Source organism: Felis catus, chromosome C2 (assembly GCF_018350175.1).
Source record: "Felis catus isolate Fca126 chromosome C2, F.catus_Fca126_mat1.0, whole genome shotgun sequence".
NCBI classification, from domain to species: domain Eukaryota; kingdom Metazoa; phylum Chordata; class Mammalia; order Carnivora; family Felidae; genus Felis; species Felis catus.
In genome coordinates this window covers 156196888-156220516 of record NC_058376.1, presented here as the reverse complement: position 1 = coordinate 156220516, position 23629 = coordinate 156196888, and the positions used below count along the sequence as shown (strand labels likewise).

General features: G+C 47.9%; 1 protein-coding gene across 1 annotated transcript in view; it reads right to left on the bottom strand.

Annotated features, from left to right (window-relative positions):
- The window catches only part of TRIM71 (tripartite motif containing 71), a 67060-nt gene that overhangs the window by 12647 nt on the left and 30784 nt on the right, over positions 1–23629 (bottom strand). Inside the window, exon 2 of the mRNA XM_023260791.2 lies at positions 9765–9932. Within this exon, the coding sequence (XP_023116559.2) occupies positions 9765–9932 (168 nt within the window). The remainder of the gene's footprint in view (positions 1–9764; positions 9933–23629) is intronic.

Genomic DNA, 23629 nt, shown 5'->3' with positions numbered 1-23629 from the left:
TTTTAAAATGTTTATTCATTTTTGAGAGAGAGAGAGAGAGAGAGAGAGAGAGAGAGAGAGAGAGCGCGCGCGAATCCAAAGTAGGCTTCAAGCACTGAGCTGTCAGCACAGAGCCCAACGCAGGGCTCGAACCAATGAACGATGAAGTAACGACCTGAGCCAAAGTTGGATGCTCAACTGACAGAGCTGCCCAGGCGTCCCTCATGTTATCTCTTAAACCTTTATTTTGAGAGACAGAGAGAGAGAGAGAGAATGAGTACTCAGAACCATGTGTGAGCGAAGGAGAGGGAGAGAGGGAGAGGGAGAGAGACAATCCCAACCAGGCTTGATCTCATGGGACCTGAGCCAGATGTGTAACTGACTGAGCCACGCAGGCACCCCAATGTTGTCATTTAGAGCTGGCAGGTTCAGTCTAACATCCGAAAGCTGAGGGTCTCCATCTGGGTAGGCAAATCAGTGTGCCAGCCGAGTGCTGGTCACTCAGTGTGGAGGCCAACTGGGTTTCTGAGGGAAGAGTACAGAAAGCGATTAATGATGTCTGTTAGGGGAAACAGGGGTGGCCAGGTGACTGATATCATTAGTGTCCCAACAGGCAGAAGAATACCAGAGAATGCCAATGTCACCTGCAAACTCACAGAGCACAAAACTGGACATGGGAGATACCGTAGTTCACTCTAAAATGTAATTTTATCACATTTAATACTTTGAAACTAAGACTTATCTTGGGGCGCCTGGGTGGCTCAGTTGGTGAAGCGTCCGACTTCGGCTCAGGTCACGATCTCGTGGTCCGCGAGTTCGAGCCCGGCGTCGGGCTCTGGGCTGATGGCTCAGAGCCTGGAGCCTACTTCCCATTCTGTGTCTCCCTCTCTCTCTCTGCCCCTCCCCTGTTCATGCGCTCTCTCTCTCTGTCTCAAAAGTAAATAAACGTTAAAAAAATAAAATTAAAGTTTAAAAAAAAAGAAACTAAGACTCATCTTAAAACTGCCAGTGGGGCTTTCCCTTTGCGAGCTACATCTAAAATAAATGCGCACATTACAATCAATGGCCTCTGAAGCGCGATAAATACATTAACTGAAAAATCAAGGCTCCCTTTACGAGAGCAACTTGTGTCTTGATCCTGATTATAGACATCTCTCCCACCCCAGGGGAATCAGTGCACCTTATGAAACCCTCTAATTACGTAAGTGACCAAAAAGTTTTACTTCCAGGAAGAGTCAAAGTTAAAGTAATAAAAGGTTTTAAAAAGCCCTAAAAATTGAGTGATCAGTCTTGAAACATCGATGAGGTACACTACAGACATCTTTCATGCTTCCTTCGTTGTAGATAACTCTAGACCCTTTGTCAGAGTTAATTCTCTATACAGGATTAAATAGAATTAATTGAAGGATTTGCTTCTGGGTGTTTTTTTTCCTGGAACTAAGTGTCCCAAGCTAAATGAAAACAAGTAGTGAGTCTCTCAGAGTTTTATCTCAGGAACCGTGGTTCACAGTCGACTGTACATCCAATACTTGTAATTTAATAATGGATAAATGTGCCTGTTTGAAGAAAGGGAACAGAGCTCTTAAAAGTCTTTTATAAACAAAAGCTGGTAAGAAGGAAATGAAAACACACCAGTCCCCAGCTGTATGGAGTGCAGATACACTGGAAACGGTCATGGATACTCATGCAAAGGTAAGGTTGGTAAGGACTTAAATCTGACTGCACATTTGGCGGTAGCATCCTTTACTTATGGGATGTGTTCGTGCTCATTCATTTAGGCCAAAGGAAGTTTCCAATCATAGCGCCTCCAGGTGCAGTGCCCAAGGAAGAATGAAGGATGCCAGGTCGATCAAGGGCCCTTCTTCCCCGCAATTTTACAAACGGAGGTTCCAACCTCTCCCCAACAGGGAGAAGAGAGGAAAAGGAAAACTCTCCCCCTGAGGATAGCTTGCTGCAATACTGCTAGACTGGAAGGCATCTCCGTGTATGCCCACCACGTTCAACAGCAAGAACGAGGCCACCGTGGAGAGAGGCAGAGCTAAGAGACCGAGTGCTGGCACCAAGGTCTGAGTCCCTGGACACCCGAAGCCCGATCCATCCGTGTTCCACCCGGTCCCCTGAGACTATTCATCTCCTTTCATTCAACCGCAACCAAGGATCCTCACGAAGACAGCCTGGGAAAAATGTCAATTAGGTCACGGTGCACTCGAGTCCCTCACATTTGTGTACACTGAGTGCACACGCACAAGAAGGGAAGGCGGGGGCACAGCTGCCTCCCCAATGAGAGGTGACCATCAGTTTTGGACTCAAACTGCAATCCCCCCACTCATTGCCACTGTGACTTCTGGCGAGTTGCTTAGTCGCTTTCAAGCACAATTTTCTCTCTGCCACATGGAACAAACACCCAAACCTCGCATACTGAAGAAAGTGCCTGTTCCAGTGCCTAAAACAGAGTAGAGCTCAGGAAACAGGGACAGTTCATTTGAAATTTTTCTTTTAATGTCTATTTGTTTTTGAGAGAGACAGAGTGCAAGCTGGGGAGGGGCAGAGACAGGGAGACACAGAATCCTGAGCCAACACCAGGCTCTGAGCTGTCAGCACAGAGCCCGACGCGGGGCTTGAACTCAATAACCGTGAGATCATGACCTGCGCTGAAGCCGAACACTTAACCGACTGAGCCACCCAGGCGCCCCAGGACTGTTCATTCTTATTGGTGAAAAGACAAGGCCTATGGCTGAGGAGATCTGGGATCTTAAGCATAACGACTAAATTTTGTTCTTCCATTTCCAGATCTGTAACAGAAAAAAATGTTTCTTTCATCTACTTTCTGCCTTAGTTTGTATAAATTCATATAAAACAGTAGCCATCCTCAGCATTCCTTGGGATAGACTTTCCATAGCGGCAGATAGGAATGCTGCAGGGTGCATGGTCTATTAAAGTGATCAAACAAAACAGAAGTCAGGGAACCAAGGTAGTCCAGAAAGTCTGGATTAACTTACATTTATCTTCCCTTGTGCAATTTAAGAAAGTCATGCTTAGTCATCAAGCTCAGTCCTTCTAATTTTTGTGCTAAATGGTGCGGTATTTATCACTGTAGTTTAACATGAAGAGCGTTTACCCTTTCAACCAGGTAGGCAACTCAAGTCCAATAAAGGAACTCAGGAAAAGGGTAGGGCAAAGATAGCCAGTGTGCACAACACCCACTTGACTCTTATCACTACTACTCACTAATACTAGTTATCAGATGAAGAGTAACAGAAGCTCTAGCGAACTTGAATCAAAACGCCCCTGCAAATGGCTAAAATTAACAGCCCAGGAAATAACAGATGTTGGCGAGGATGCAGATAAAGGGGAACCCTCTTGCACTGTTTGGTGGGAATGCAAAATGGTGCAGCCGCTCTGGAAAAGTGTGGAGGTTCCTCAAAAAAATTAAAAATAGAACTACACTGTGATCCAGCAATTGCACTGCTAGGAATTTACCCAAAGGATACAGAAACACTGATTCAAGGAAATATATGCACCCTGCTGTTATACGTAGCAGCATTATCAATGATAGCCAAACTATGAAGAGTCCAAATGTCCATCGACCGATGAACGAATAAAGAAGATGTGGTGTGTGTGTGTGTGTGTGTGTGTAGTATATATAGTATATATACATATACATATAGTACTCAGCCATAAAGAAGAATGAAATCTTGCCATGGATGGAGTTAGAGTCTATTATGCTAAGTGAAATAAATCAGAGAGAGGCAAATTCTATATGATTTCACTCATGTGTGGAATTTAAGGAACAAAATAGGTGAACATGTGGCGGGGGGAAAGAGAAGCCAACCATAAAACAGACTCTGAATTATAGAGAACTGAGGTTTGCTGGGGGGAAGGTGGGTGGGGAGGCTAGATTAAATGGGTGATGGGCATTAAGAAGGGCACTTGTGATGAGCACTGGATGTTGTATGTTTAAGTAACAAATCAGTAAATCCTAAACCTGAAACTAATATTACACTGTATGTTAACTAACTGGAATTTAAATAAACACTTGGAAGGAAAAACGCCCTGGCGAATGAAGCAGTCAAAAGACTGGATTTTGACCAATTGAGAAGTGCCATGCAGCCTTCTAGGAAATCTCTATAAAAGGCGGGAGCATGCCTGTTTCCTTTCAATTGTCCAGAATATAGATGCTATATCGTGAGTTCCAGCAGCCATTTGTAGCCAAAGGTATGAATGTCAACACCTCGGAATGGCAAAGCAAAGCTGAAGGATTCCCCAATGACTTTCTGTACCTCTAGAATAACTTTTTGAAACAGGAGAAATTAACGCCTTGCATATTTAAGCTACCACATTTGGGAGCAGAGTGAAGGCCTGTTACTCATGGCTAAATTCATTTCCTCCCGGGTTAAAACAAACAAAATCCTAAACTATGACAGAACGGGGATGAATAAATTGCTTGGGACCTGGAAAGCAGGTACTATCACAAGAATTTAAGAAAACACTTGACGGTGATAAACATGTTCCTAACCTTGACATAGTTGTGTTTTCATGGGTGAAATACACGTTGAATATGTATGTGTTCATATGCTTTAAATATGTACAGTTCATTGAATATCCATTTCCCTCAATAAAACTGGGGGAAAGAAAACTGCCTCAGTCCCACTGTAATCAGCAAAACGCCACTATTCCTATTTTGGCTTATTTCTACTTCCTCCCATAATTTTTTAATGCATCTTTACTTGTTTTGCATAATTTTTCCTGGACCAATTTCAGGGTTTTAGTTAACACTGTATTATAATGTGATCCCAAACTCTATGAATGTAAGGGGCTGAAAAACCTTAATTCCTATTGTTGACCTTTCCTGCTGGTACAAGCTGCACCTTCAGGAGGTAGGACACGGCCTTGGAGATTCCTATTAAGAGGACGGAGTTCCTTCCACATTTAAAGCTCTGGATATTTTTCAAAACATGCTCTTCCACTCACAAAGATTACGTGTGGTGTACTTACTCCGTCACTTATCCAAAATAGTGCTCTGGTGTCATTATGACTGGTTACTGCTCAGGCTGAATACACTTCTGTACTTTATATGAAGTGGTCGGGCTGTGTCTTTGCAAGGTGTCTGCAGCCCTTTCATTCCTTCACCTGTGTTGTCTCTTCCTTCCTAAAAGTTGTGCCTACTGATTATGATCTTTTCAGAGTAACTATTTCTCTGCCCCATTCGCTAGTCTGCTGTTCTCCTATTAACATGCATGCATTTTGGGGGCACCTCGCTGGCTCAGTCAGAAGAGCATGTGACTCTTGATCTCAGGGTCGTGACTTCAAGCCCCATGTTGGGTGTAGAGATTACTTACAAAAAATAAAAACTTTAAAATTATGCATAAGTTTCTTGTATTGCTTCTTTTAAGTGTATTTTTGAGAGAGAGAGAGAGAGAGAGAGAGAGAGAGAGAGAGCGAGCAAGCGAGCATGCCAGCCAGCAGGGAAGGGGCAGAGAGAGGTAGACAAAATCCCAAGCAGGCTCCATGCTATCAGTGCAGAGCCAGGCACAGGGCTCAATCTTGAACCGTGAGACAGATACAGCCTGAGCTGAAATCAAGAGTCGGACGCTTTACCGACTGAGCCACTCACGCACCCTCCTCGTATCACTTCTAATATATCTACCTCCAGTTTGCATTTTCTTTTCTTTTTTAATACTTGTCTCCTTCCTTTCCATGTAATAACCCTTACTAGGATTTTATTTTGGTGTTTGCTATCATAATTTAAATCTCTTACAACTTCTTACTCAGTTTGAGGCCTTAAGTTATTGGCAAAAATAAAGCCTCCTTCCAGAATATCTCCTGCTTCTTGAACCTGCTGACTTGCCAGTACACACGAGAAGTATTTAAAAGCTCCCAAATGATGCATTTATTCAATAATATTATGAGTAAATGAACAACAACAAAAGAACAAAGAAAGGGTAAATGAACAAGTTGAGGACAGTTTCTTAGACCAACGATGTCCAAATCAAACTTAGCAACTTATTTATTTTTTTATTTTAAAAAATAGTTTAAACACTTACTTCTTTTTGAGAGAGAGACAGAGCACAAGTGGGGTAGGGTAGACAGAGGGAGACATAGAATCGGAAGCAGGCTCCAGGCTCTGCTGTTAGCACAGAGCCTGATGCTGGGCTCGAACTCATGAACCAGGAGATCATGATCTAGGCCCAAGTCACCCCCCTTTCTTTATTTTTTAAATGTTTATTTTTGAGAGGGAGAGGGAGAGTGCATACACGAGCAGGGGAGGGGCAGAGAGAGAGGAAGACAGAGGATCTGAAGCAGGCTCTGTGCTGAGAGCAGAGAGCCCTAGGTGGGACTCAAACTCATGAATCGTGAGATCATGACCTGAGAGGAATCAGATACTTAACTGACTAAGCCACTCAGTTGCCCCTCAAACTTGCGATTTAAATGTCCTTGCAAAAGAAAAGAGAATCTCTTACCCTGTGACCGGAATCATTCTGTATTTTAGTTTAAATGGAGTTAAGGGATGTATAAAAGGGTGTGTGTGTGCACCAGTTAGATGTCTATTTTAAAATATATTACCACTCCCCCAAATTTTATGTTAACTATGTTCCTCCTTCCTTCTCCAGTGTTCATATTAATAACAAAAATCAGGGGCATCTGGGTGACTCAGTTGGTTACGTTCCAACTCTTGATCTCAGTTCAGGTCATGATTCCTGAGTTTGAGACCCGCATCGGGCTCCAAGCTGATAGCACAGAGCCTGCTTGGGATTCTCTACTTCTCTCTGCCCCTTCCCCACTTAACAACAAAACAAAAACAGCCTTCATACTATCTGCTGTATTCTCTAATATAAACGCTATTAAATGGCAGTGTATGAATTATGTGGTTAGGCCATTTATTTCATGAACATTGACCAATGCAAGAAACCAAGTGCCTGAAGCACCATGCACCCAAAGTAGTGTTCTCTCCTGGCATTCCAAGGTCGCTTCTTTACCCTGTGGGGAACCTCTCGGTATCCGACATCCTTTCCACTGCTTAGTGACCAACAAAGGAAAAAACACTTGTATACTTGCATACAAGTCTTAATTCTTAATTATGTCTTTATGAAAATAAACCAGAGCCTACCCTGTGCTAGCCAGTGATGGATTTTTCCAACTTCTTCCAGGCGTACTTTATAAATGGTTTTTAGATTCATCACTGAGACAGGAACTCTACCTGAAGCTTTCAGAACTATGTTCTTCCTTAAATACAAAAGCAGGGGCTCAGTTAAAAGCAAACTCCTCCTTGTTCTCACTAAATCAGTTTCAATGGTGTCCTGACCTCCTAGAAGGAACCCATTTGCAAAACATTTGTTCACAATGAAGAGTGGGTCCCTACGAGTCTTCTGACGTTGGAGACGGTTTGTTTCTAAGGCTCACATGGGAACAAACTGACCCTTCACCAAATGACTTGAGCAAAACTAACTTGTTCTCCATCTTTACCTCAGTTCCCCCTCCCTCCCCCAAAGGCATCACAGAGTTAACTCAGAGGGAAAAGAAGGGCCGTGTTTTCTAACACTCAGGAGACTTCTTAGCAGGTATGAACCTCTCCACTTTCATTGGAGGGCCACGAGATAGTTTTAGGAATAGTCAATGTACTGAGAACCTGATAAGAACATTCAGACAGAAATGGTTGTCCAATCATACCCCAATCTTTGGATCCCTGGCTGAGAGTAGGTTCCGAAGAATTGCAACCAAGAGCCCCAAAAGGGTGCCTTCCCCGCCCCCCACTCCCAGTTACGCAGGGACCTTGAAGCAGTCAATTCACAATCTATGCAGATGATGTTCAGCAGGTATACCTGGATGTGGCCATGCAGATGATTAAACAAACTGAGCTTCCTATCTCATTCCTGCCACTTGGCTCCTCCCCAAAATGCCCACTGAGCTCAGCAGTACTGCTGGTATTTGAATCTCACCCCTAGGTTCTTCTTATTACTCACAGCAGACTGTCTGCTAACAGTGACTGTATTTGCTGCAGGAAGTTAAGCATGGCAGACAAAATCTTCTGTCCGACTACTTCTCTCTCCTCTCCGTGAAATTCTCAAAGTTCCAGTTCCTTGAGATTTCATCATTGCAATCACAGATCACAGGTCTCTCTTTACGTCTCTAGCGAATCATGACAACTCATTTTCCTTTCCAGAGTGGCTGATCCCAGAAAGTGGAGAGCACCAGCAATTCTGTGAATCATGTCTCAAGGACCCCAGAGTGTTCTCAATCTCCAAGGACAGAAAGGGGTTAATAAGATGAAGCCACAGTCTGGGGGGGGGGGGGGGCAGGACCCAAATGCAGCAGGTCTTGGGGCTCCCCAGGTGATGCTGACAGCAGCCAGGTCCAGGAGACACCAGCAGGGTAAGTCCCCACTGGCGTAAAAAGGGGCGCCACCAACCACTCAGGGACACAAGCTCACCAAAACGGAACAGAAATAAAATACAACTATGCGCTAAAGGGGATGCTGACAACCAAGAATTTAAGCGCAACCAAGAACCACTCTGAAGGCATAGAGAAGAAAGCAGCCTGCTCTGGCGTTAGAATATGCCAGAAGTAGTCACTGCAGAGACAGACGCTCACACCTCTAATCACAGGGCTTGAATAACAGACAGTCTGACTCTTCAGAAAGACCACTTCAGTATCATGCATAGCAACAGGAGAGCTGCTGAGAAACTTATTAAAACCCAGAACTATCCTTCTGCCCCTTCCTGATTTTAACTTTATTTATTTTGGGGGGGGGGGGGGGGAGGGAGGGGGAGAGGAGGAGGGGCAGAGAGAGAGAGAGAGAGAGAGAGAGAGAGAGAGAGAGAGACAGAAAATGCCAAGCAGGCTCTGCACTGTCAGCACAGAGCCCGATGTGGGGCTCGAACTCCCAAACAGCGAGCTCAAGACCTGAGCAGAAATCAAGAGTTGGATGCTGAATCGACTGAGCCAGGCAGGCGCCCCCTTCTGCCCTTTCTTTACAACACATGATCAATTCCTTACCACTTCCAAAAAAGGTCTTATTTTTTACACAATTCACTTATTCAAATGCTCTAAGAATGTGAACTTTTCATTCAATTTCTGCTCAATGATTAGCAGTGTTTCCTTGACTTTCAAGCTCTTCCTACAAGGAAAAGGTCTCATGATTTTTTCTTAAAATCTTGTCGTCTGGACCAGGCAATAAGATTTTAAATCAATTCAGGCATGCTATCACTCAATGGTAAGAGAACTTTTCTATGCCCCAAAGTTACATGTGTCCCTTCCTAAACCCAAAGGGATGGGGGACTCAACAGAAACAAGGGTCTCAGTTACCAGGAAGTGACTTTTTATTGCTTGGGAAAGACTCTGAGATTCTGAACCTTATCTTAAACTTCTGTTGCTCACCTCTGTCTCACCTATAAATAAATAAATCTGAGCAGCGGAGAGATCTGCCTGGAAAGCATTAAGCGCCCAGTCTTTCTGCAGTCCCAGCTGAGGTATGCTAACGCCCACTTGTACTTGGGGAGGGGGCTGGATGAGAAACAGGCAGATGATGGGGAGGGCAGAGGAGGGGAGGGCGCTTAAGTGTGCGCAACAAGCCCTGACTGGCTAGTCAACTTTGGCCACATCCCCCTTGGCGAACCCTCCCCCTCCCCAAGGGATTACTGCTGCACGGAGGTCACAGGAGCTCGTGTGGGTCATTGTTCCCAGGCCCCCACACACCGGAGCCTGCCCGGTAACCTACACATGCCATCTGAAAGGGAGTGGGACAGGTTTCACGTGCAAGAAAGAACAAGGAAAAGGGGGGGACTGACCTGGATGGCCTGGCGGCCCTGCTGTGCGTCGGCCAGCAGCTGGATGGTAAGTGCCCTGGAGTCCTGCAGCGCCTCCTGGAGGTAGATGAAGCTGTGGCCGCCGTGCCGGCCCATCGTGCACTCACGACAGATGGGCACTGAGCAGGTGTCACAGTACAGGTGCAGCACCTGGGGACCAGAGAGGGGACAAGCATTAATGAGATTTGGGACTAGCGGGGAGGGAGGCAGCCTCAGGGGTGCTCTGTGGATGCCAGACCCCAGACACCCCCTTCCCACTTAGCAAGCACACCCCCGCAGCCAACCGCGGGCAGCGTGCCCTCCTTTCTTACCCCCTCAAGGAGAAAACAACCAATTCCCTCTTTCCACTGCGGTTTCATTCAGAACTTTAACCGAGACTCCAAAGGCAAAGACGAAACAAAACAATCCTCCTGGCATGAGATTTTCCCTAGGTCTCAAGATTAATTGCCCAGAAAAGTTCTAAGACTGTACCTCCCTGGTCTGAGATTGGTGGCCCGAATGAAAGAATATACCAGAAAAATGTGTCTTGCCACCCCACCCTCTGGGTGTGTGAAACACAGTTAGGAGCCAGTATTAATCACCCTCACAGGGCAGCTCGCAGCCACAGTCCCCCCCCATCAAGGAGATTAGCGCAAAGTGCAAAGCATGGTTCTCCCAGGCACGCGGGCAAGCTCTGGGCTTAAGCTTCTGGAACGAAGGCAAAAAGCTAGTGGTAAGGTCAGCCAGCTTCTTGTCTTTCTTCTTCCTGCCAAGTTGTTCCAAGGAGTTGACCCCGAGAGGCAGCCCGTGCTGACAGAACTGCTTTGTGATGTTCTGTATCTCCCTGGGGCCCAGCCTGCCGGGAGGGAGACACGGCTTGGCACAACCTTCACCTGCTGATAAATGAGGAGCTCTCAAGAGCGGAAGCTCCTTGGCACAGAAACTGGGCCAGTCGAGCTGTATCCTTCCACGGAGCAGGGCACTTAGCACCGCTCTCTGTCAACGTCGGCTGGACGGCTTTCGAGAGCAGGGCTTCCATTCGCCGCCGGCATACCTGGGCTTGGGGAAAAGCCAGCCGACACGCAACAGGCAGGGAAGCGGTGTCCGAGGGGCTGCTTTCCCCACACAATACGCTTAATCCCCAGATGAAGACCAGAGGTCGAGGCGTCTTAGGGCCACACAGCAAGCAAGGGCAGAACAGGGCGGCCAACTCGAGCCTTCTGGAAGACACGCCAGACGCTGGCTCTTCACCAGAGCACCGAGCACCTTACGAGGTCTTGTGGTGTCCAGGGTGGGAGACCCGAGGCCAGGCGATTCTGCGCGGAAGCCCGGCCCAGAGCAGGCAGAGCGTTACCCGACTCGCAGACGGGCAGGGAGGGCCGCGACGTTCCCAGGAGAAAGACCCTCGCAGAAAGGAGCCCGGGCGAAAGTATGGATGCTGACTGTCTGCTCTTCAGGTCGTTTTGTTAACTAACCAGACGCCGCTCCGAGCACATCCGCTGGGAGATGGTGTCCCCAGACAAGCTCAGGGCCACAGGCCGACTCTGCTGAGGGTGCAGGGAGTCAGAAGGGGGCTGTGTGGTCCTGCGTGGTTTAGGCTGCTTCTCTAGGGACCGCTGGACTCAGAAATCGGGGAAAGACTTAGATTATGTTTCTTTTTTTTTCCAAAAAATTCTTTAATGTTTATTTATTTTTGAGAGAGCACGCACATGCACGAGCGGGGGAGGGGCAGAGAGAGGAAGACAGAATCCCAAGCAGCCTCCAGGCTCTGAGCTGTCAGCAGAGCCCGATGTGGAGCTCGGGGATCACGACCTGAGTCGAGGTCAGACGCTTAACCGACTGAGCCACCCACTTCCTATTTCTAAGAAATGGTTCCGATGTGGTAAGTTTATGGGCCCCATTTTATAGGAGAGAAATGGGATCAGCTTTGTGACTAGACGAGGGCCAGTGCAGTACCTTCCCAGCAACCCAGGGCGACTGAAATTTGGTGACCGTAATTTGCCTCCAAGACCAATCGCTTTTTAAAGCAGGTTCACCATTTTAGAAATGATCATCTGTCTCATCTGATAAAGCTAAAATTTTCAAGCTGACCTTAAATGCTAACCAAAAGATGCTAAAGCGGATAAACTTGGGGGAAATTCCTGGACAGTCTCTTTTTATGATGTGGGGCTAAAGCACCCTCCCCCACCCCGTTTCAACAACTCAACCTCCTGCCTTCCCGTTGGCTCCCTCCATTTGTCACGGGAATCAAGGGGTCACTCCTATGCTCATGTGAAGTGTGAAAACCTTCCATCTGTAGGCTCCTTTGAAATTCGAATGGGACATGTCTCTGAACCTTCTGTCCTCTCTGCCCCTGCCAAACAGTAAGCAATCCCCTCTTCATCTCTTCTCTGGACAGCTGTGTGGACTGACCAGGGTCCCCTGGCTTTCTTCAGTCTCTGTGAACAGAACGGCTTTCACTCGCAGGGAGTAGGAAAGAACCTGAAGCTGTTAGCCCGAGCCCGGCACCATCTGGCCGTGGACGTCTACCCAGTCACCTGACCGGGCTTGCCTCGTCTGTGAAACACAAGCAGTCCAGCGAGGTGCCTCCAGAGACCGCTTCCATCCCTGAAATCCTGGGAACCCTACCTCGGGGACTGAACACCAGAAACCCAAAGTCCTTTGAAATAACTCTGGGCTGAGCAAGGAAGCCAGGCTCCAGGTGCCAATTGTGTGACTGCAAGAAACCAAGGTGGTTCTTCTGGGTTTTTTAAAATCCAGAGCCTGCAGTCCGTTAAGCGCCCAACTCTTGACTTCAGCTCAGGTCATGATCTCAGTTCGTGGGATGGAGCCCCAAGTTGGGCTCTGTGCTGACAGTGCGGAACCTGCTTGGGATTCTCTCTCTCTCCCTCTCTCTGCCCCTCCCTGCTTGCCTGAGCGCACGTGAGGGCGTGCTCAATGGCTCTCTCACTCTCTCTCAAAATAAATAAACATTAAATTTAAATCCACAGCCTGAATAATGCACATAGGAGATACCTCGCAAATGGTAGGCTTTAAAGCATTCTGCTGAGAAAGAGGCCAGAAGAGAAATCCTGGTCCGAACAAGCAGCGGCAGGGTGCCCCAGAGCCCCTGGCACTGGGCCCCTCTTGATGCAATCCTGCCTGGCATCGGTTCCCCGGGACTGTGCCCAGAACACACCTGATTTCGGTTCTGGACCGTAGGCACAGCACAGCGGTGGGGCTGGCCCTGGGGGACACCCAGCTTGTTGGTAATAAAAAAGCTAAGGGCGAGAAGGGCGAGTAGAACAGCATAGCTCCAGTGGTGCTTATAATTCATGAGCTATTGATTTTTCAAAGAACGGTATCCAAAAACTGGAAATCTGGTCGATTTTTATCAACTGTCTAGCTGAAGTTCGGCATAAAACTCTGGGAGGATTTCATGCTCCATTTAGAAGCTCCGTATCTCCACCTGCAATTTCGAAGGTCGAAAACCCACAATTTTGGAGTCAACAGGTAAGCGTGCACATGGGTGCAATTCTCTCTGAAACAGCTCGAAGATTGTTTTAAAAGAATATACTGGAACCCACGTCTTCCAAACGACCAGAAGAGTGGAAGAGGCCATGAGGGGGAGAAGGAGTGGTCCTCTGGCGGCAGGAATTCTAGGGCCTGGAGCTGCCTGTTAGGGGTTTCCCGGGCAGATGTACGACATGGCCCCTCCCACCCCTCCTCCCCCTCCTCGGCCCCTCCCACCCCTCCCCCTCCTCGCATGGCGACAATCTGGCTGCCCCAGCTGAATGGAGCAGGCTCGACCTCTGACCTTGCAAGTGACCACCCTCTTCCCTGCCCCCAGCTTCCAGAACGCCCCACCCACTGCCTTCCTCTCCCATAATTTCTAAAATACCAGGCAGAGACAAAGACCTAGGAATGTGGGCCCAGCGGGAGAGGAAGGAGAGAGGTTAAGGAAAAAATAAATAAAAATACTCAGTAGGCAGGTTGGCCTTAGCCGGTACTAAAATAAAGTGCTGCGTTAATGAACAAGACTGGGTGTGCACTTCTAGAATCTACTTTTTATACCACCTGTGTGATCCAACAAGAAACGAAGGAACGGAACGAGCGCGCGCGCGCGCGCACACACACACACACACACACACACACACACACACACACACACACACATGCGACTCCTATTAGAGCGCCACGCATCTGAAAGGCGATTCCAGTTTAAAATACAACGACCCAGATCACTGAAGAATGGAAACTGAAAGGATGTCATCGAAACGCCCCAACCGAAATACAGAACCGCTGTATGCTGACGTTTCTGAGATTTTTTTCACATCCCTTAAAACGACTGGGGACCTCTGGCCTCCCGCAAACTCCGACCTGGACAAAAGGAGGTCACACCAACCACCCATGAGGGTTTCCAAGTTTCCCAGCATAGAAATCAAGGGGAGGATGGCTGGGCCACAAGCCTTACCTGTGTGTGTATGCCAATTAAAAAAAGGCAAAACATTAAATCAAGTTCAAGGAGTAGAGTCCAGCTATTCTGAAACGAAGTCTATTAAATAACATCAGAACCAAGTTTTACTTGATGTAGGGAAAATTACGCAGAATGCCAGTGCTCCAAAACCCACAATCCAAACCTGAGGAAGAAGTCCCTCCTGCACCCTGGCCGCGTGCTGCAACCTGGGGGCCCCAGGGGCCCCGGAAGAGGGGAAAGAAAGGAATCTGGCCCGATTTTCATGCACAATCACTACCAGCTCCGGTCAGCAGAACCCAGCTGAGGATAAGCTAAGGTGGCCAGGGCGGGAGGAGGAGAGGCATAAAGCATTTAAAAAAAAAAAAAACCAAAAACAAAAAAACTGGGGGAGGGGGGTCTCCTGGCTGGCTCAGTCCATAGAGCATGTGACTCTCGATCTTGGGTTGAGTTTGAGCCTCACGTTGGGTGTAGAGATTCCTTAAAAATAAAATCTAGCATGAAGAAATTTTAGGGAACATATATGCCATTTTACTGCAAAAAAATATGTAAGTGCAAATCATTTTTTTAAATCTCCCCCATTTATCAATGTTTCTACTTTATGCAACCATCCAAAAATGTTACATTCTGTGCATAGGTGAATTGTTTTAAAAGACAAACAGAAGCATGTTATGCTAGCTTTTTTTCTCTTAAGCTGTATTAACTTGGAGAATGTTCTGGCTCAGGCTGCCCATTTTATAAATGCCTGCATGGTATGTTGCCTGTGGATATACCACAGGCTTATTCAATTAGTACCTGCTGATACAATTTTAAAGCCATTTCCTGATTTAAAAAAAAAAAAAAAATCCCGAGCAACTCAGTGTTGCACTTTCTTGTTCTTTATATACCTCAATTTCTTCATTTTGGTAACACGTACAATTGCTACATCACTTGATGTACAGGAAGGCAAATGTGCTTGCGAGTGTGGATAGTAAGGATTCTCCAACTTGCTAACTGTTAAGTCAAGTGAAGAGAGAAAGGCTGTCGAGTACCAGTTTCTGTTCCCGATGAGACCAAACGTACACAAAAAGCCAGCAGGGGAACACCAGATGAGACGGTCCGTGTTGGGACTGGGAGTTAAGATTCCACTTCTGCTTGGCTGGAAGACTTCAGTGGACACTGGGACTGAAAAGCCCAGGGAATTCTGCATCCTCAGTAACGGCTGCTAAGGAGATTGTCCTAAACACAAGGGCATGGGGGGAGTGGGGCTGCTCGCTGGAGACACCTCTAGAGGTGGGCAGTGAGGGGTCTCGGGCGATGGGCGATGTACGGAGAGAGAGGTGTTAGGAATAAAAACGGCACTTAGTAGTCTCAGGGGTTATCATTCAAACACTCAGTGAAACAGACACTGGGGGTCCCATACAAACCCACGATGCCCTTCCTGCAATTCCAAAATCCAACTGAAAGTTGTTACATAAGCTATTTGTCAGCAAAACCCAAACAGGCATGCAAATGATTTATGATTTTAACCTATACCATTTAGTATAAGAGTTCAAGCACTTGGCTGGAGAAATGCGAATGCCCATTATCTTGTGTTGTTGTACAATATTTACTTTCTAAAATCGGAAATTTTAAATGTTGAGGCACATCTGATCGCACGGGTTAGGATATACGATCTGGACACATACTAGTGCCTGTCTGGCCAACGAGGTGAATGAAATCCATTTCCAAGTGAAATCAGCAACAGAATGAGTCAAGACTATGCCTAGTGGTGGGGCAGGTATCCAAGAACAGCCCAAACTGGGGTCAGAGCAGCCTGCTCAGCTCCAGACCAAAGTTTGTAAACTCCATGGACAAGGCAAATTTGGAAAGGAAGCACTGAAAACAGAGGAAGGCCATCAGGCTCTAACAGCTTCAGACTCAATGCTGATGCTGGTGCCACCACAGAAATTAGTTTGAAGATCAGGACGAGCCGTGTGCTGCTCAGCTGAGCTTTCTGTGCAACACCCCCCCCCCCCCAGCCACATAAAGGTTCCTTTCCCCATTTGTTTTAAAGTGATCTCTACCCCTGATGTGGGGCTCGAACCCACAACCCCGATCGATGTCAAGAGTCACGTGCTCTTCTGACGGAGCCTGCCAGGCACCCCTAATTGTTTAATCGTGATACCACATTGTGTGAGAAAACATACATGGCAATTCTGGGGGTGAGGATGAGGAGAGAATGTGGCGGTGCTTCTGTTCGCCCCACTTCCGTCGCCTGGAGTATCTTCCCTCTCCGGGCTCTATCCCTCATGTTCCACACAGATAGTCAGGCTCTGCCTCAGGTGCCAGTGACAGACATGCCCTTGCTGGGCCCTGCTCATAAACTCATTCGTCAGCGTCCGCCCCTGGGGAACCCAACCTGCACTCCTGGACTCCGCATGTCTCCAGGTCGCATGTCTCCAGGTCGGACTCCAGCTTGCAGGCTGGGCCTTGTTATCTCTGCCCAACCCATGCGGCCTGAGGCACGTTCCTGGCTGACCATGCTCACCAAGACCACAGGCTTCAGTGCCCACAGCCCCGTCTCCCCCACTTCCCGAAGGCTTAACAAGGGCCCGCAGGCAAGGAGTATCTTCTCCACCCTGCCAAGGGACACACCTGTGCTTGGGGGGGTCCTCCAACAGATCCAAGTTACGTGACATGGCACTGAGGGACACTTCAGAACACGCCAGAATCAAAATGAAAAAATGTACATATGATTTAAGGAATGCACTTGCTGTGATGAGCACAGGGCGTTGTATGGCATTGTTAAATCATCAAATTGCACACCCGAAACTAACATTACACACTGTATGTTCACAGTACTGGAGTTAAAATACAAACTTGAAAGAAAAAAAACAGTTAAGAAAAAAAAAAAGGGGGACAAACTAGGTATTAAAGGGTGATGGCGTCCCTGGGAGGCTCAATCGGTTGAGCACCCAACTTCAGCTCAGGTCATGATCTTGCGGTTCACGGAGTTTGAGCCCCACAGTGAGGTCTGTGCTGACAGCTCAGAGCCTAGAGCCTGCTTCAGATTCTGTGCCTCCCCCACCCCCCCCGACTCTATCTCTCAAAAATAAACATTAAAATAAATTTATAAATAAAACCACGTTTTTGGGGGAAAGGGGGTGATACAGAGAATTTTGGTGATCTTTTATTAAGCTTTCAAAATGTTTATTAAGCATTTAAGACATTAGAAATGTTTGATGAAGCATTTAGAAATGTTCGAGTACACTTCTAAAGCTTTAATAAAATCAGAAGTGTTAAAAAATAGAAAGAATATACTGCATAATTTCATTTATACAAAGGCAAAACTAAGATCAAAAAACCAGAAGAGAAGCTGCAGGTGAAAGTTCTTCGATTATCTTGAGGAAAGGGGTGGTTACATAGGTATAGAACTGTCAAAATTCACAATGTACAATTATGTCATTTTATGTAAGTTACACCCCCCCCCAAAAAAAGGGGGTGAACCCTCCCACTGATCACCCAGTATCCCTGGGGTGGGGTTTGCAGCCTAGACTTGGTGGTGAGGCGCCCATAGCTGAGGACCTAACAAATTCTCGTGCAGCCCCATCAATGAGGCACTCCAATGGCCCCCCACGTAATTGACTTCTAATAGGTTGCTACCATTCTTCCACAATGTTCCCATTAGGTATTGTTTTTCTTAAGTTCTATCTAGCAAGAGGCAAGTGCTGGACTAACTCCCCCAGAGGTTTTGAAAAAATTAGAACTCTGAGCCCGATTTACAGCACCACAGGCGGCCAGCGGTCATGCAAAGCCATATGAAATCATCAGTGTCCCAGCTGCTGCCCCGGCATGCATCTGACCTCTGATGTACTAATGAGTGGCCCACACAGCTTCCAGCAGCAAATAAAAGAGATTTGTGCCAACACTGAGATCACTGCCCACGTAAATTATAGATTTTTAAACCAGACATGAAAAGATAGATTTGGTTGCCTCCAAGGTCACAAAAGCAAGGCACAATTTTAATCTGTTGTGTTCTGGACCCAAGTAGGTAGTGCTTGGGAGGCCGACTTAATAAAATGGCCAGACTCTGTAGGTGGTCATGTAACTCAGTCCTCACCTCTTAAACAGTGGGCAACATTGTGCACCTGAAACCTTTTCACTCCCTCAAGTAGCAAAAGGGGTTTCAATTGCCTCTGTGGCTGAGATCATGTGGACAGGTGAATTTAAAGCCAGGAAAGTCACTCATCAGCCGGGGAAAATTATCCCAGGGAGGAAGCAGAAATAAAGATTCAGATAATAACAAAAAAGGTTTTTAAATATTACCAGTCGTATTTTCTCCCTCCAACACAACAAAATAAAAATTTCCCATTCTCTCTCCATTCCATCAAGTTCTATATTCCTGAGTAGCTGGACGAACACATTGATTACTCTGCCCTGGGTAAGAGAGGCCCAACTCTCACTTTTCCTGATGGCCCAAGGTTACAGGGTCACGATCACTGACAATTTTAAGAGCGGGGTTTCGCTAACCAGGCACTGCCTCCAAATTGAAAGGCTAACCAAGTATTTAATCACTGTAGAAACTCCGTTTTAATCCAGACTTGTTTGCAGGCAGGTGTCATCTAAATTGGGAAGGAGACCAAAAAAGAAGGCAGCCGATGGCTTCTGAATTGTCAATGCAAGTGCCCAGGGCAACAGTGGCTAAGGTGTGCATGTCTGAATCATGGGGATGTGTCTCTAGGCGCAAGCGTGGGCTTTTCCACAGTGCTCCAAACCATCCCCGTTAAAACAGACCCAACTCGCAGCACCTCTTCTCCCCCCACCACCGCAGGAGTCACCAGAACCTTTCTCCACGGTTTCCTCTGAGTAAAAGGCAAAAAGAGAGCATGAGCATGAGCAGAGGGGGTGCGAGCCAGGTCTCTAGTGGAACAGCAGGGGGCAAAGGGGAAGGGTTAGTCTTGCCAGGAAATGGATTTCCTTTTTAAACCCTTTTCAAGGTAGCAGTTTGTTAGGTAATTAATTTAAGCCATCCATTCCTTCTTCTCCAACAATAGGAAGCTTGGTCCCAAGGACACCCCAAAAGGCCAAAGGGGCCCTGGGCTGGCCAGAGCCAGGCCAAGCTAGGAGACCAACTTTAACGAGCCTCCTGCCAGGACACCTAGGTGGTTCTGGGGACAGACCGTCTGACTTCAGCTCGGCTCACGGATCCTGTGGTTCATGAGTTTGAGCCCCACGTCTGGCTCTCGGCTGTCAGGGCACAGCCAGCTTTGGATCCTTTCTCGGACCTGTCCCCAGCTCACGTGCGCGCTCTCTCTCTCTCAAAAATAAACATTTAAAAATAAAACAAAACAAAAAACCCTACAGACAGCCTCCTGCCATGTGGGCTGGGAGTCACCCATGGAACCAGGGATGGTTCTGTGATTCCCAGTTTAAAGGGCAGGCCTTCTCTTGGAGACTTTCTATCAATGATCTAGGGGCCCTAGGTAGGGCACAGGTAGGGCAGGAGAGCTACTGAAACAAGGTGAAGCAGAAATCTCAGATTGAGACCACTAACAAATATAAGGCCTTATAAAAGAAGGGTGTGGGGAACAGAAACCAAAGGCAGCAAAGGGTGGGACCAGGAGCCTAGACAAACCAGTAGAAACTGGTCCAACAGGGCGAAGAACAGGAAGGCCAGATTCCTATCTTGAGTAAGAAGGGCCCAGCCTGTGCTGGAACCACAAGGGACAGACAGGGATAAACCTTAAGGACTGCTTCGGCTGCCAAACCAGGACCGGCCCCTAGACCAACAAAGCCCTAGTCCCTTGGAAAATCACCCAGTCCTCTTTCCCACAAGTGTGCAGAGCTCTTCCAACAGCTGTGCTCTTAAAGAAGCACTCATCACAGCAGGATTTGGGGATAGTCAAGGAACCACTGGGCCACCAGGATCTGGGGCAGAGAAATACCAACTAACTAGGAAGAAGATAAAAATCAGGAAAAAGATCCAGGTGTGGGGATGCTGCAGGTAACACCACTGGAGTCAAGCTCCGCTTTAGAAGCCTGGTGTTTTTGTTTTGTTCCTTCCTCTGATGGCACAATTTCTCATTACCATCATTTTCTCAAGTCTCAAATACGGAACTCCCTCAGAAATCCCACTTTATTCCAATAAAGGAAATCTTGTGGGAATGAGGCAGCTCTTCACGCTGTACCTGTGTGCTGTTAGCACAACCTCTGGGCAGCGAGCCGACCCTGACTCGGCAGGTAACGCAATCGGGGGGCCCCCCACCTCCTGCCCTACACAGTAGTGAGAGACAGAACCCCCCGACGGGCCCACAGCCCGAGCAGACACTCTCGAGTTCAGCAGATGGGGGAAAGCCAGGCCTGCACGGATGAGGGAAAAGGGAAAAAAGAAAAAGAAAATCTGCAAGCTCTAACACTGAGACAAAGCACCAGGGGGTATCGGTTATGTGACCTAAAGTTTCAGGAGGAAAATAAAAGCAAAGAGTAGCCCTTCAATTGGCCTCTACTTGGGTCCTGAAATTCCTGGCTCGCTTGTCTGGCCTGGTGTTGTTGGGTTTTGGGTTGTCTTTTTCTTGTTGTTGTTCTTTAAAGTCCCTCATATTCTGGCTAGCACCTACACCGGGAAACTGTGAGCTTTGAGGCAGGAGAAATCTAAATACAGTTGACCCTTGAACAATAACGGGGCTCAGGGGCACTGATGACTCACACGGTTGAAAATCCACCTCTAACTTCGGGCTCCCCAAAAGCTTAACTATTAATATAGCCTACTATTGACCAGAAGCCTTCCAGTGGATTAACACATATTTTGTACATACGAGTATTATATACTGTGTTCTTACAACAAAGGTAGAGGGGAAAAATCGGTATCGAGAAAATCGTAAGGAAGGGGCAACCTGGGTGGCTCAGTGAGTTAAGCATCTGACTCTTGATTTCAGCTCAGGTCGTGATCTCACAGTCTGTGGGTTCGAGCCCTGCGTCGGGCTCCACACGGACAGTGAGGTCTGCTTGGGATTCTCTCTCTGTCCCTCTCCCACTCCCTTTCTCTCTCTCTCAAAATAAACTTTTTAAAAAAAATCATAAGGAAGGGAAAATATTTACAGCACTGCACTGTATCTATTGGGGGGGAGCCCGTGCAGTTTCGTGTTGTGCAAGGGTTGACTGTAACTGGCTGCGATGTGCTGTCAGGTTCTGGCCCGGGTGGGCTTTTATTCCTTTTCTGTTCTACCACAGTAACCCCACCGCACTGAAAACTCTGCGTGAGGCACCGCCCGGAGTCTCGCTCGGGCTGGACTGTCCTCCTTCCTGTCAGCTGCGGAGAGCCTCCTGGTCTCCCAACACTTCCCTCCTGGTTTCCAGAGGAAGCCTGCACTCAGGCTGCAGACTCGAGTCTGAGTCCACAATACCCTTATGATGTGTGCTGTGTTTACCGCTCTTTTTTTTTTTACTATTTACACTGAATTTAAGGCTCTGGGCTAAGAGCCTTGGGAGATTAAGACAGAAGAAGCTTCCAGTCTCCTACAAATCTTGCTTGGGCCAATCTGGGCGGGGCCAACGTGCACGTGTCCAGGCACCCCCTGTAAATCTCCAACGTGGCTCAGTTTGGAAACCCACTAGAAAGGATCAGTACAACAAATAAGGAATTAACCAGATTACGTGATACTTGGGGGGCAGTTTGGAAAAACTGCCATCCAGAAAAGTTGTACAAAATGACTCCCTTCGCGGGATCTATTGTGGTTGCATGGCCTTGGAGGTGGGGCAGGTAAACCTGAAAAGGCTTCTGGGAAAGAACGGGACAGGAGGACAGAGAGAAGATTTACAAATCCAACGAAAAGTTTTAGCAAAGAAGCACGGCTGCTCTTGGCCCGCACCCAGGGAAGAGTCTGGAGGAGACAGGAGGGGAACGCTAGCTGGAGGCTCATGGGTTGGAGGAGGAGGAGACAGGGAGCCAGGGACACAGGCTACGGTGACTGTCCAGGCATCCATCCAGACATGGAAAGAGACCAGGGCACAACCGGGGCCGCCTCATGTCGAGGAGCTCAAATGTCAAAGTGGTCCTTCCTTCTTCAACTCTTTTGGTTTTAAGCTGGCTCACTGAGCTCTACCTCTGCCCACAAAATGGGGATCACACAATCTCACAGCTGGTGGTTCAGAACCCGTAAGAGAAAGTGCATGAGATACAAGTTGTAACACAGACGACAGGGAAGGCAGCCTGGTGTAAGGGTTCTGGCCTGGCAAGGGACAGGGTAGGTTAAATCAAACTCCAGGAATAGGTTTGCAAGGCAGGGCTGTTAATGCTGTGGAGCCACTCAAACATCTCTGCCTGCTGAAAAGAACGTGAGAGATTCCATTCTCTTGGAACTGGAGACTGGAAAAAAGTGTTCTGGACAATAACTGCGACCTGTAGAGATCCCCAACTTCCTGTGGGGCCACAGTGCCTGGCCACAAGGCCGGACAGCCGGTCAGATGAACCTCTTTCAACCCCCACCAGCAGATGCCATTCTACATTTCACGTGAACTCCCAGCCCTCACACTGTGCCCTTGTCCTCAAAGAGGTTACAGTCCAGTAGGAGGGGTGAGTGAGTAAGAGGTCAGCAATGACAGGACTGGGGGAAGAAAACCAGGAAACACTGGGCCTGGCATATAATCCCAGCAGACTTCCTGAAGGAAGGGAAGTCTGAGACTTTAGTCTAAAAGTGTAATAATAGGAATGGGTGGGGGAAAAGTTCCAGACTTTTCCAGAATGCTATCACAGGAGAAAGGGAGATACCTTCTCACTCTACCTTCCAAAGCCAAGAACTGCAGGCCCCGCCCGGGATGGGGCCTCTAGGGAGTGCCAGTTACCCCAACCTTTACACTTGGGTCCTCCACCTGTGTGCTGCCTGTACCGCAGGGGGGGTTAATGCCAAGGCGGGAAGTCAGCACTGAGCCCCAACTGGACCGGCCCGTGCCACTCAGTATCCCTTCCCTCTCCTGGTAAATCTCTCGTCAGGGGCCTCTCTGCTGTGTTCCCCAACACCATCATCCCTGAACCTGAACCCGAACCTTCACTCTGGGACAGGGCCTGCCGCAGAATCCTTTCTTGCATTTTCCTGCGCCTGGCCTGCCGCCACTTTCCCGAGTAACCAGCAGGCTTGAAACGGGTTTCTCCCCAGGCAGGGAGCACCTTTCATAAAAGTCAGAGACGATCGCAGCCGCCCCTCTGTGAAGCCCTGTAGGAGCTCCCCTCACCCACCGTGTCTGGTGGGGCCATCCTCCAGACTCCTCCGCGCTCCTCGGACGCAAGCTATGCCTCTGCCTGAGAACGATGCCCTCACCCACCCCTGCCTACCCCTCAGTTTGCTATTTTTCTCATCAAAATATGGAGTCTGTTTCCCCTCTGGCTTGAGTCTGGGCTGAACCTGTGCTACTGCCAAGTCAGGCTATGAAACAGGGAGGGGAGTGGCGGGGAGGGGAG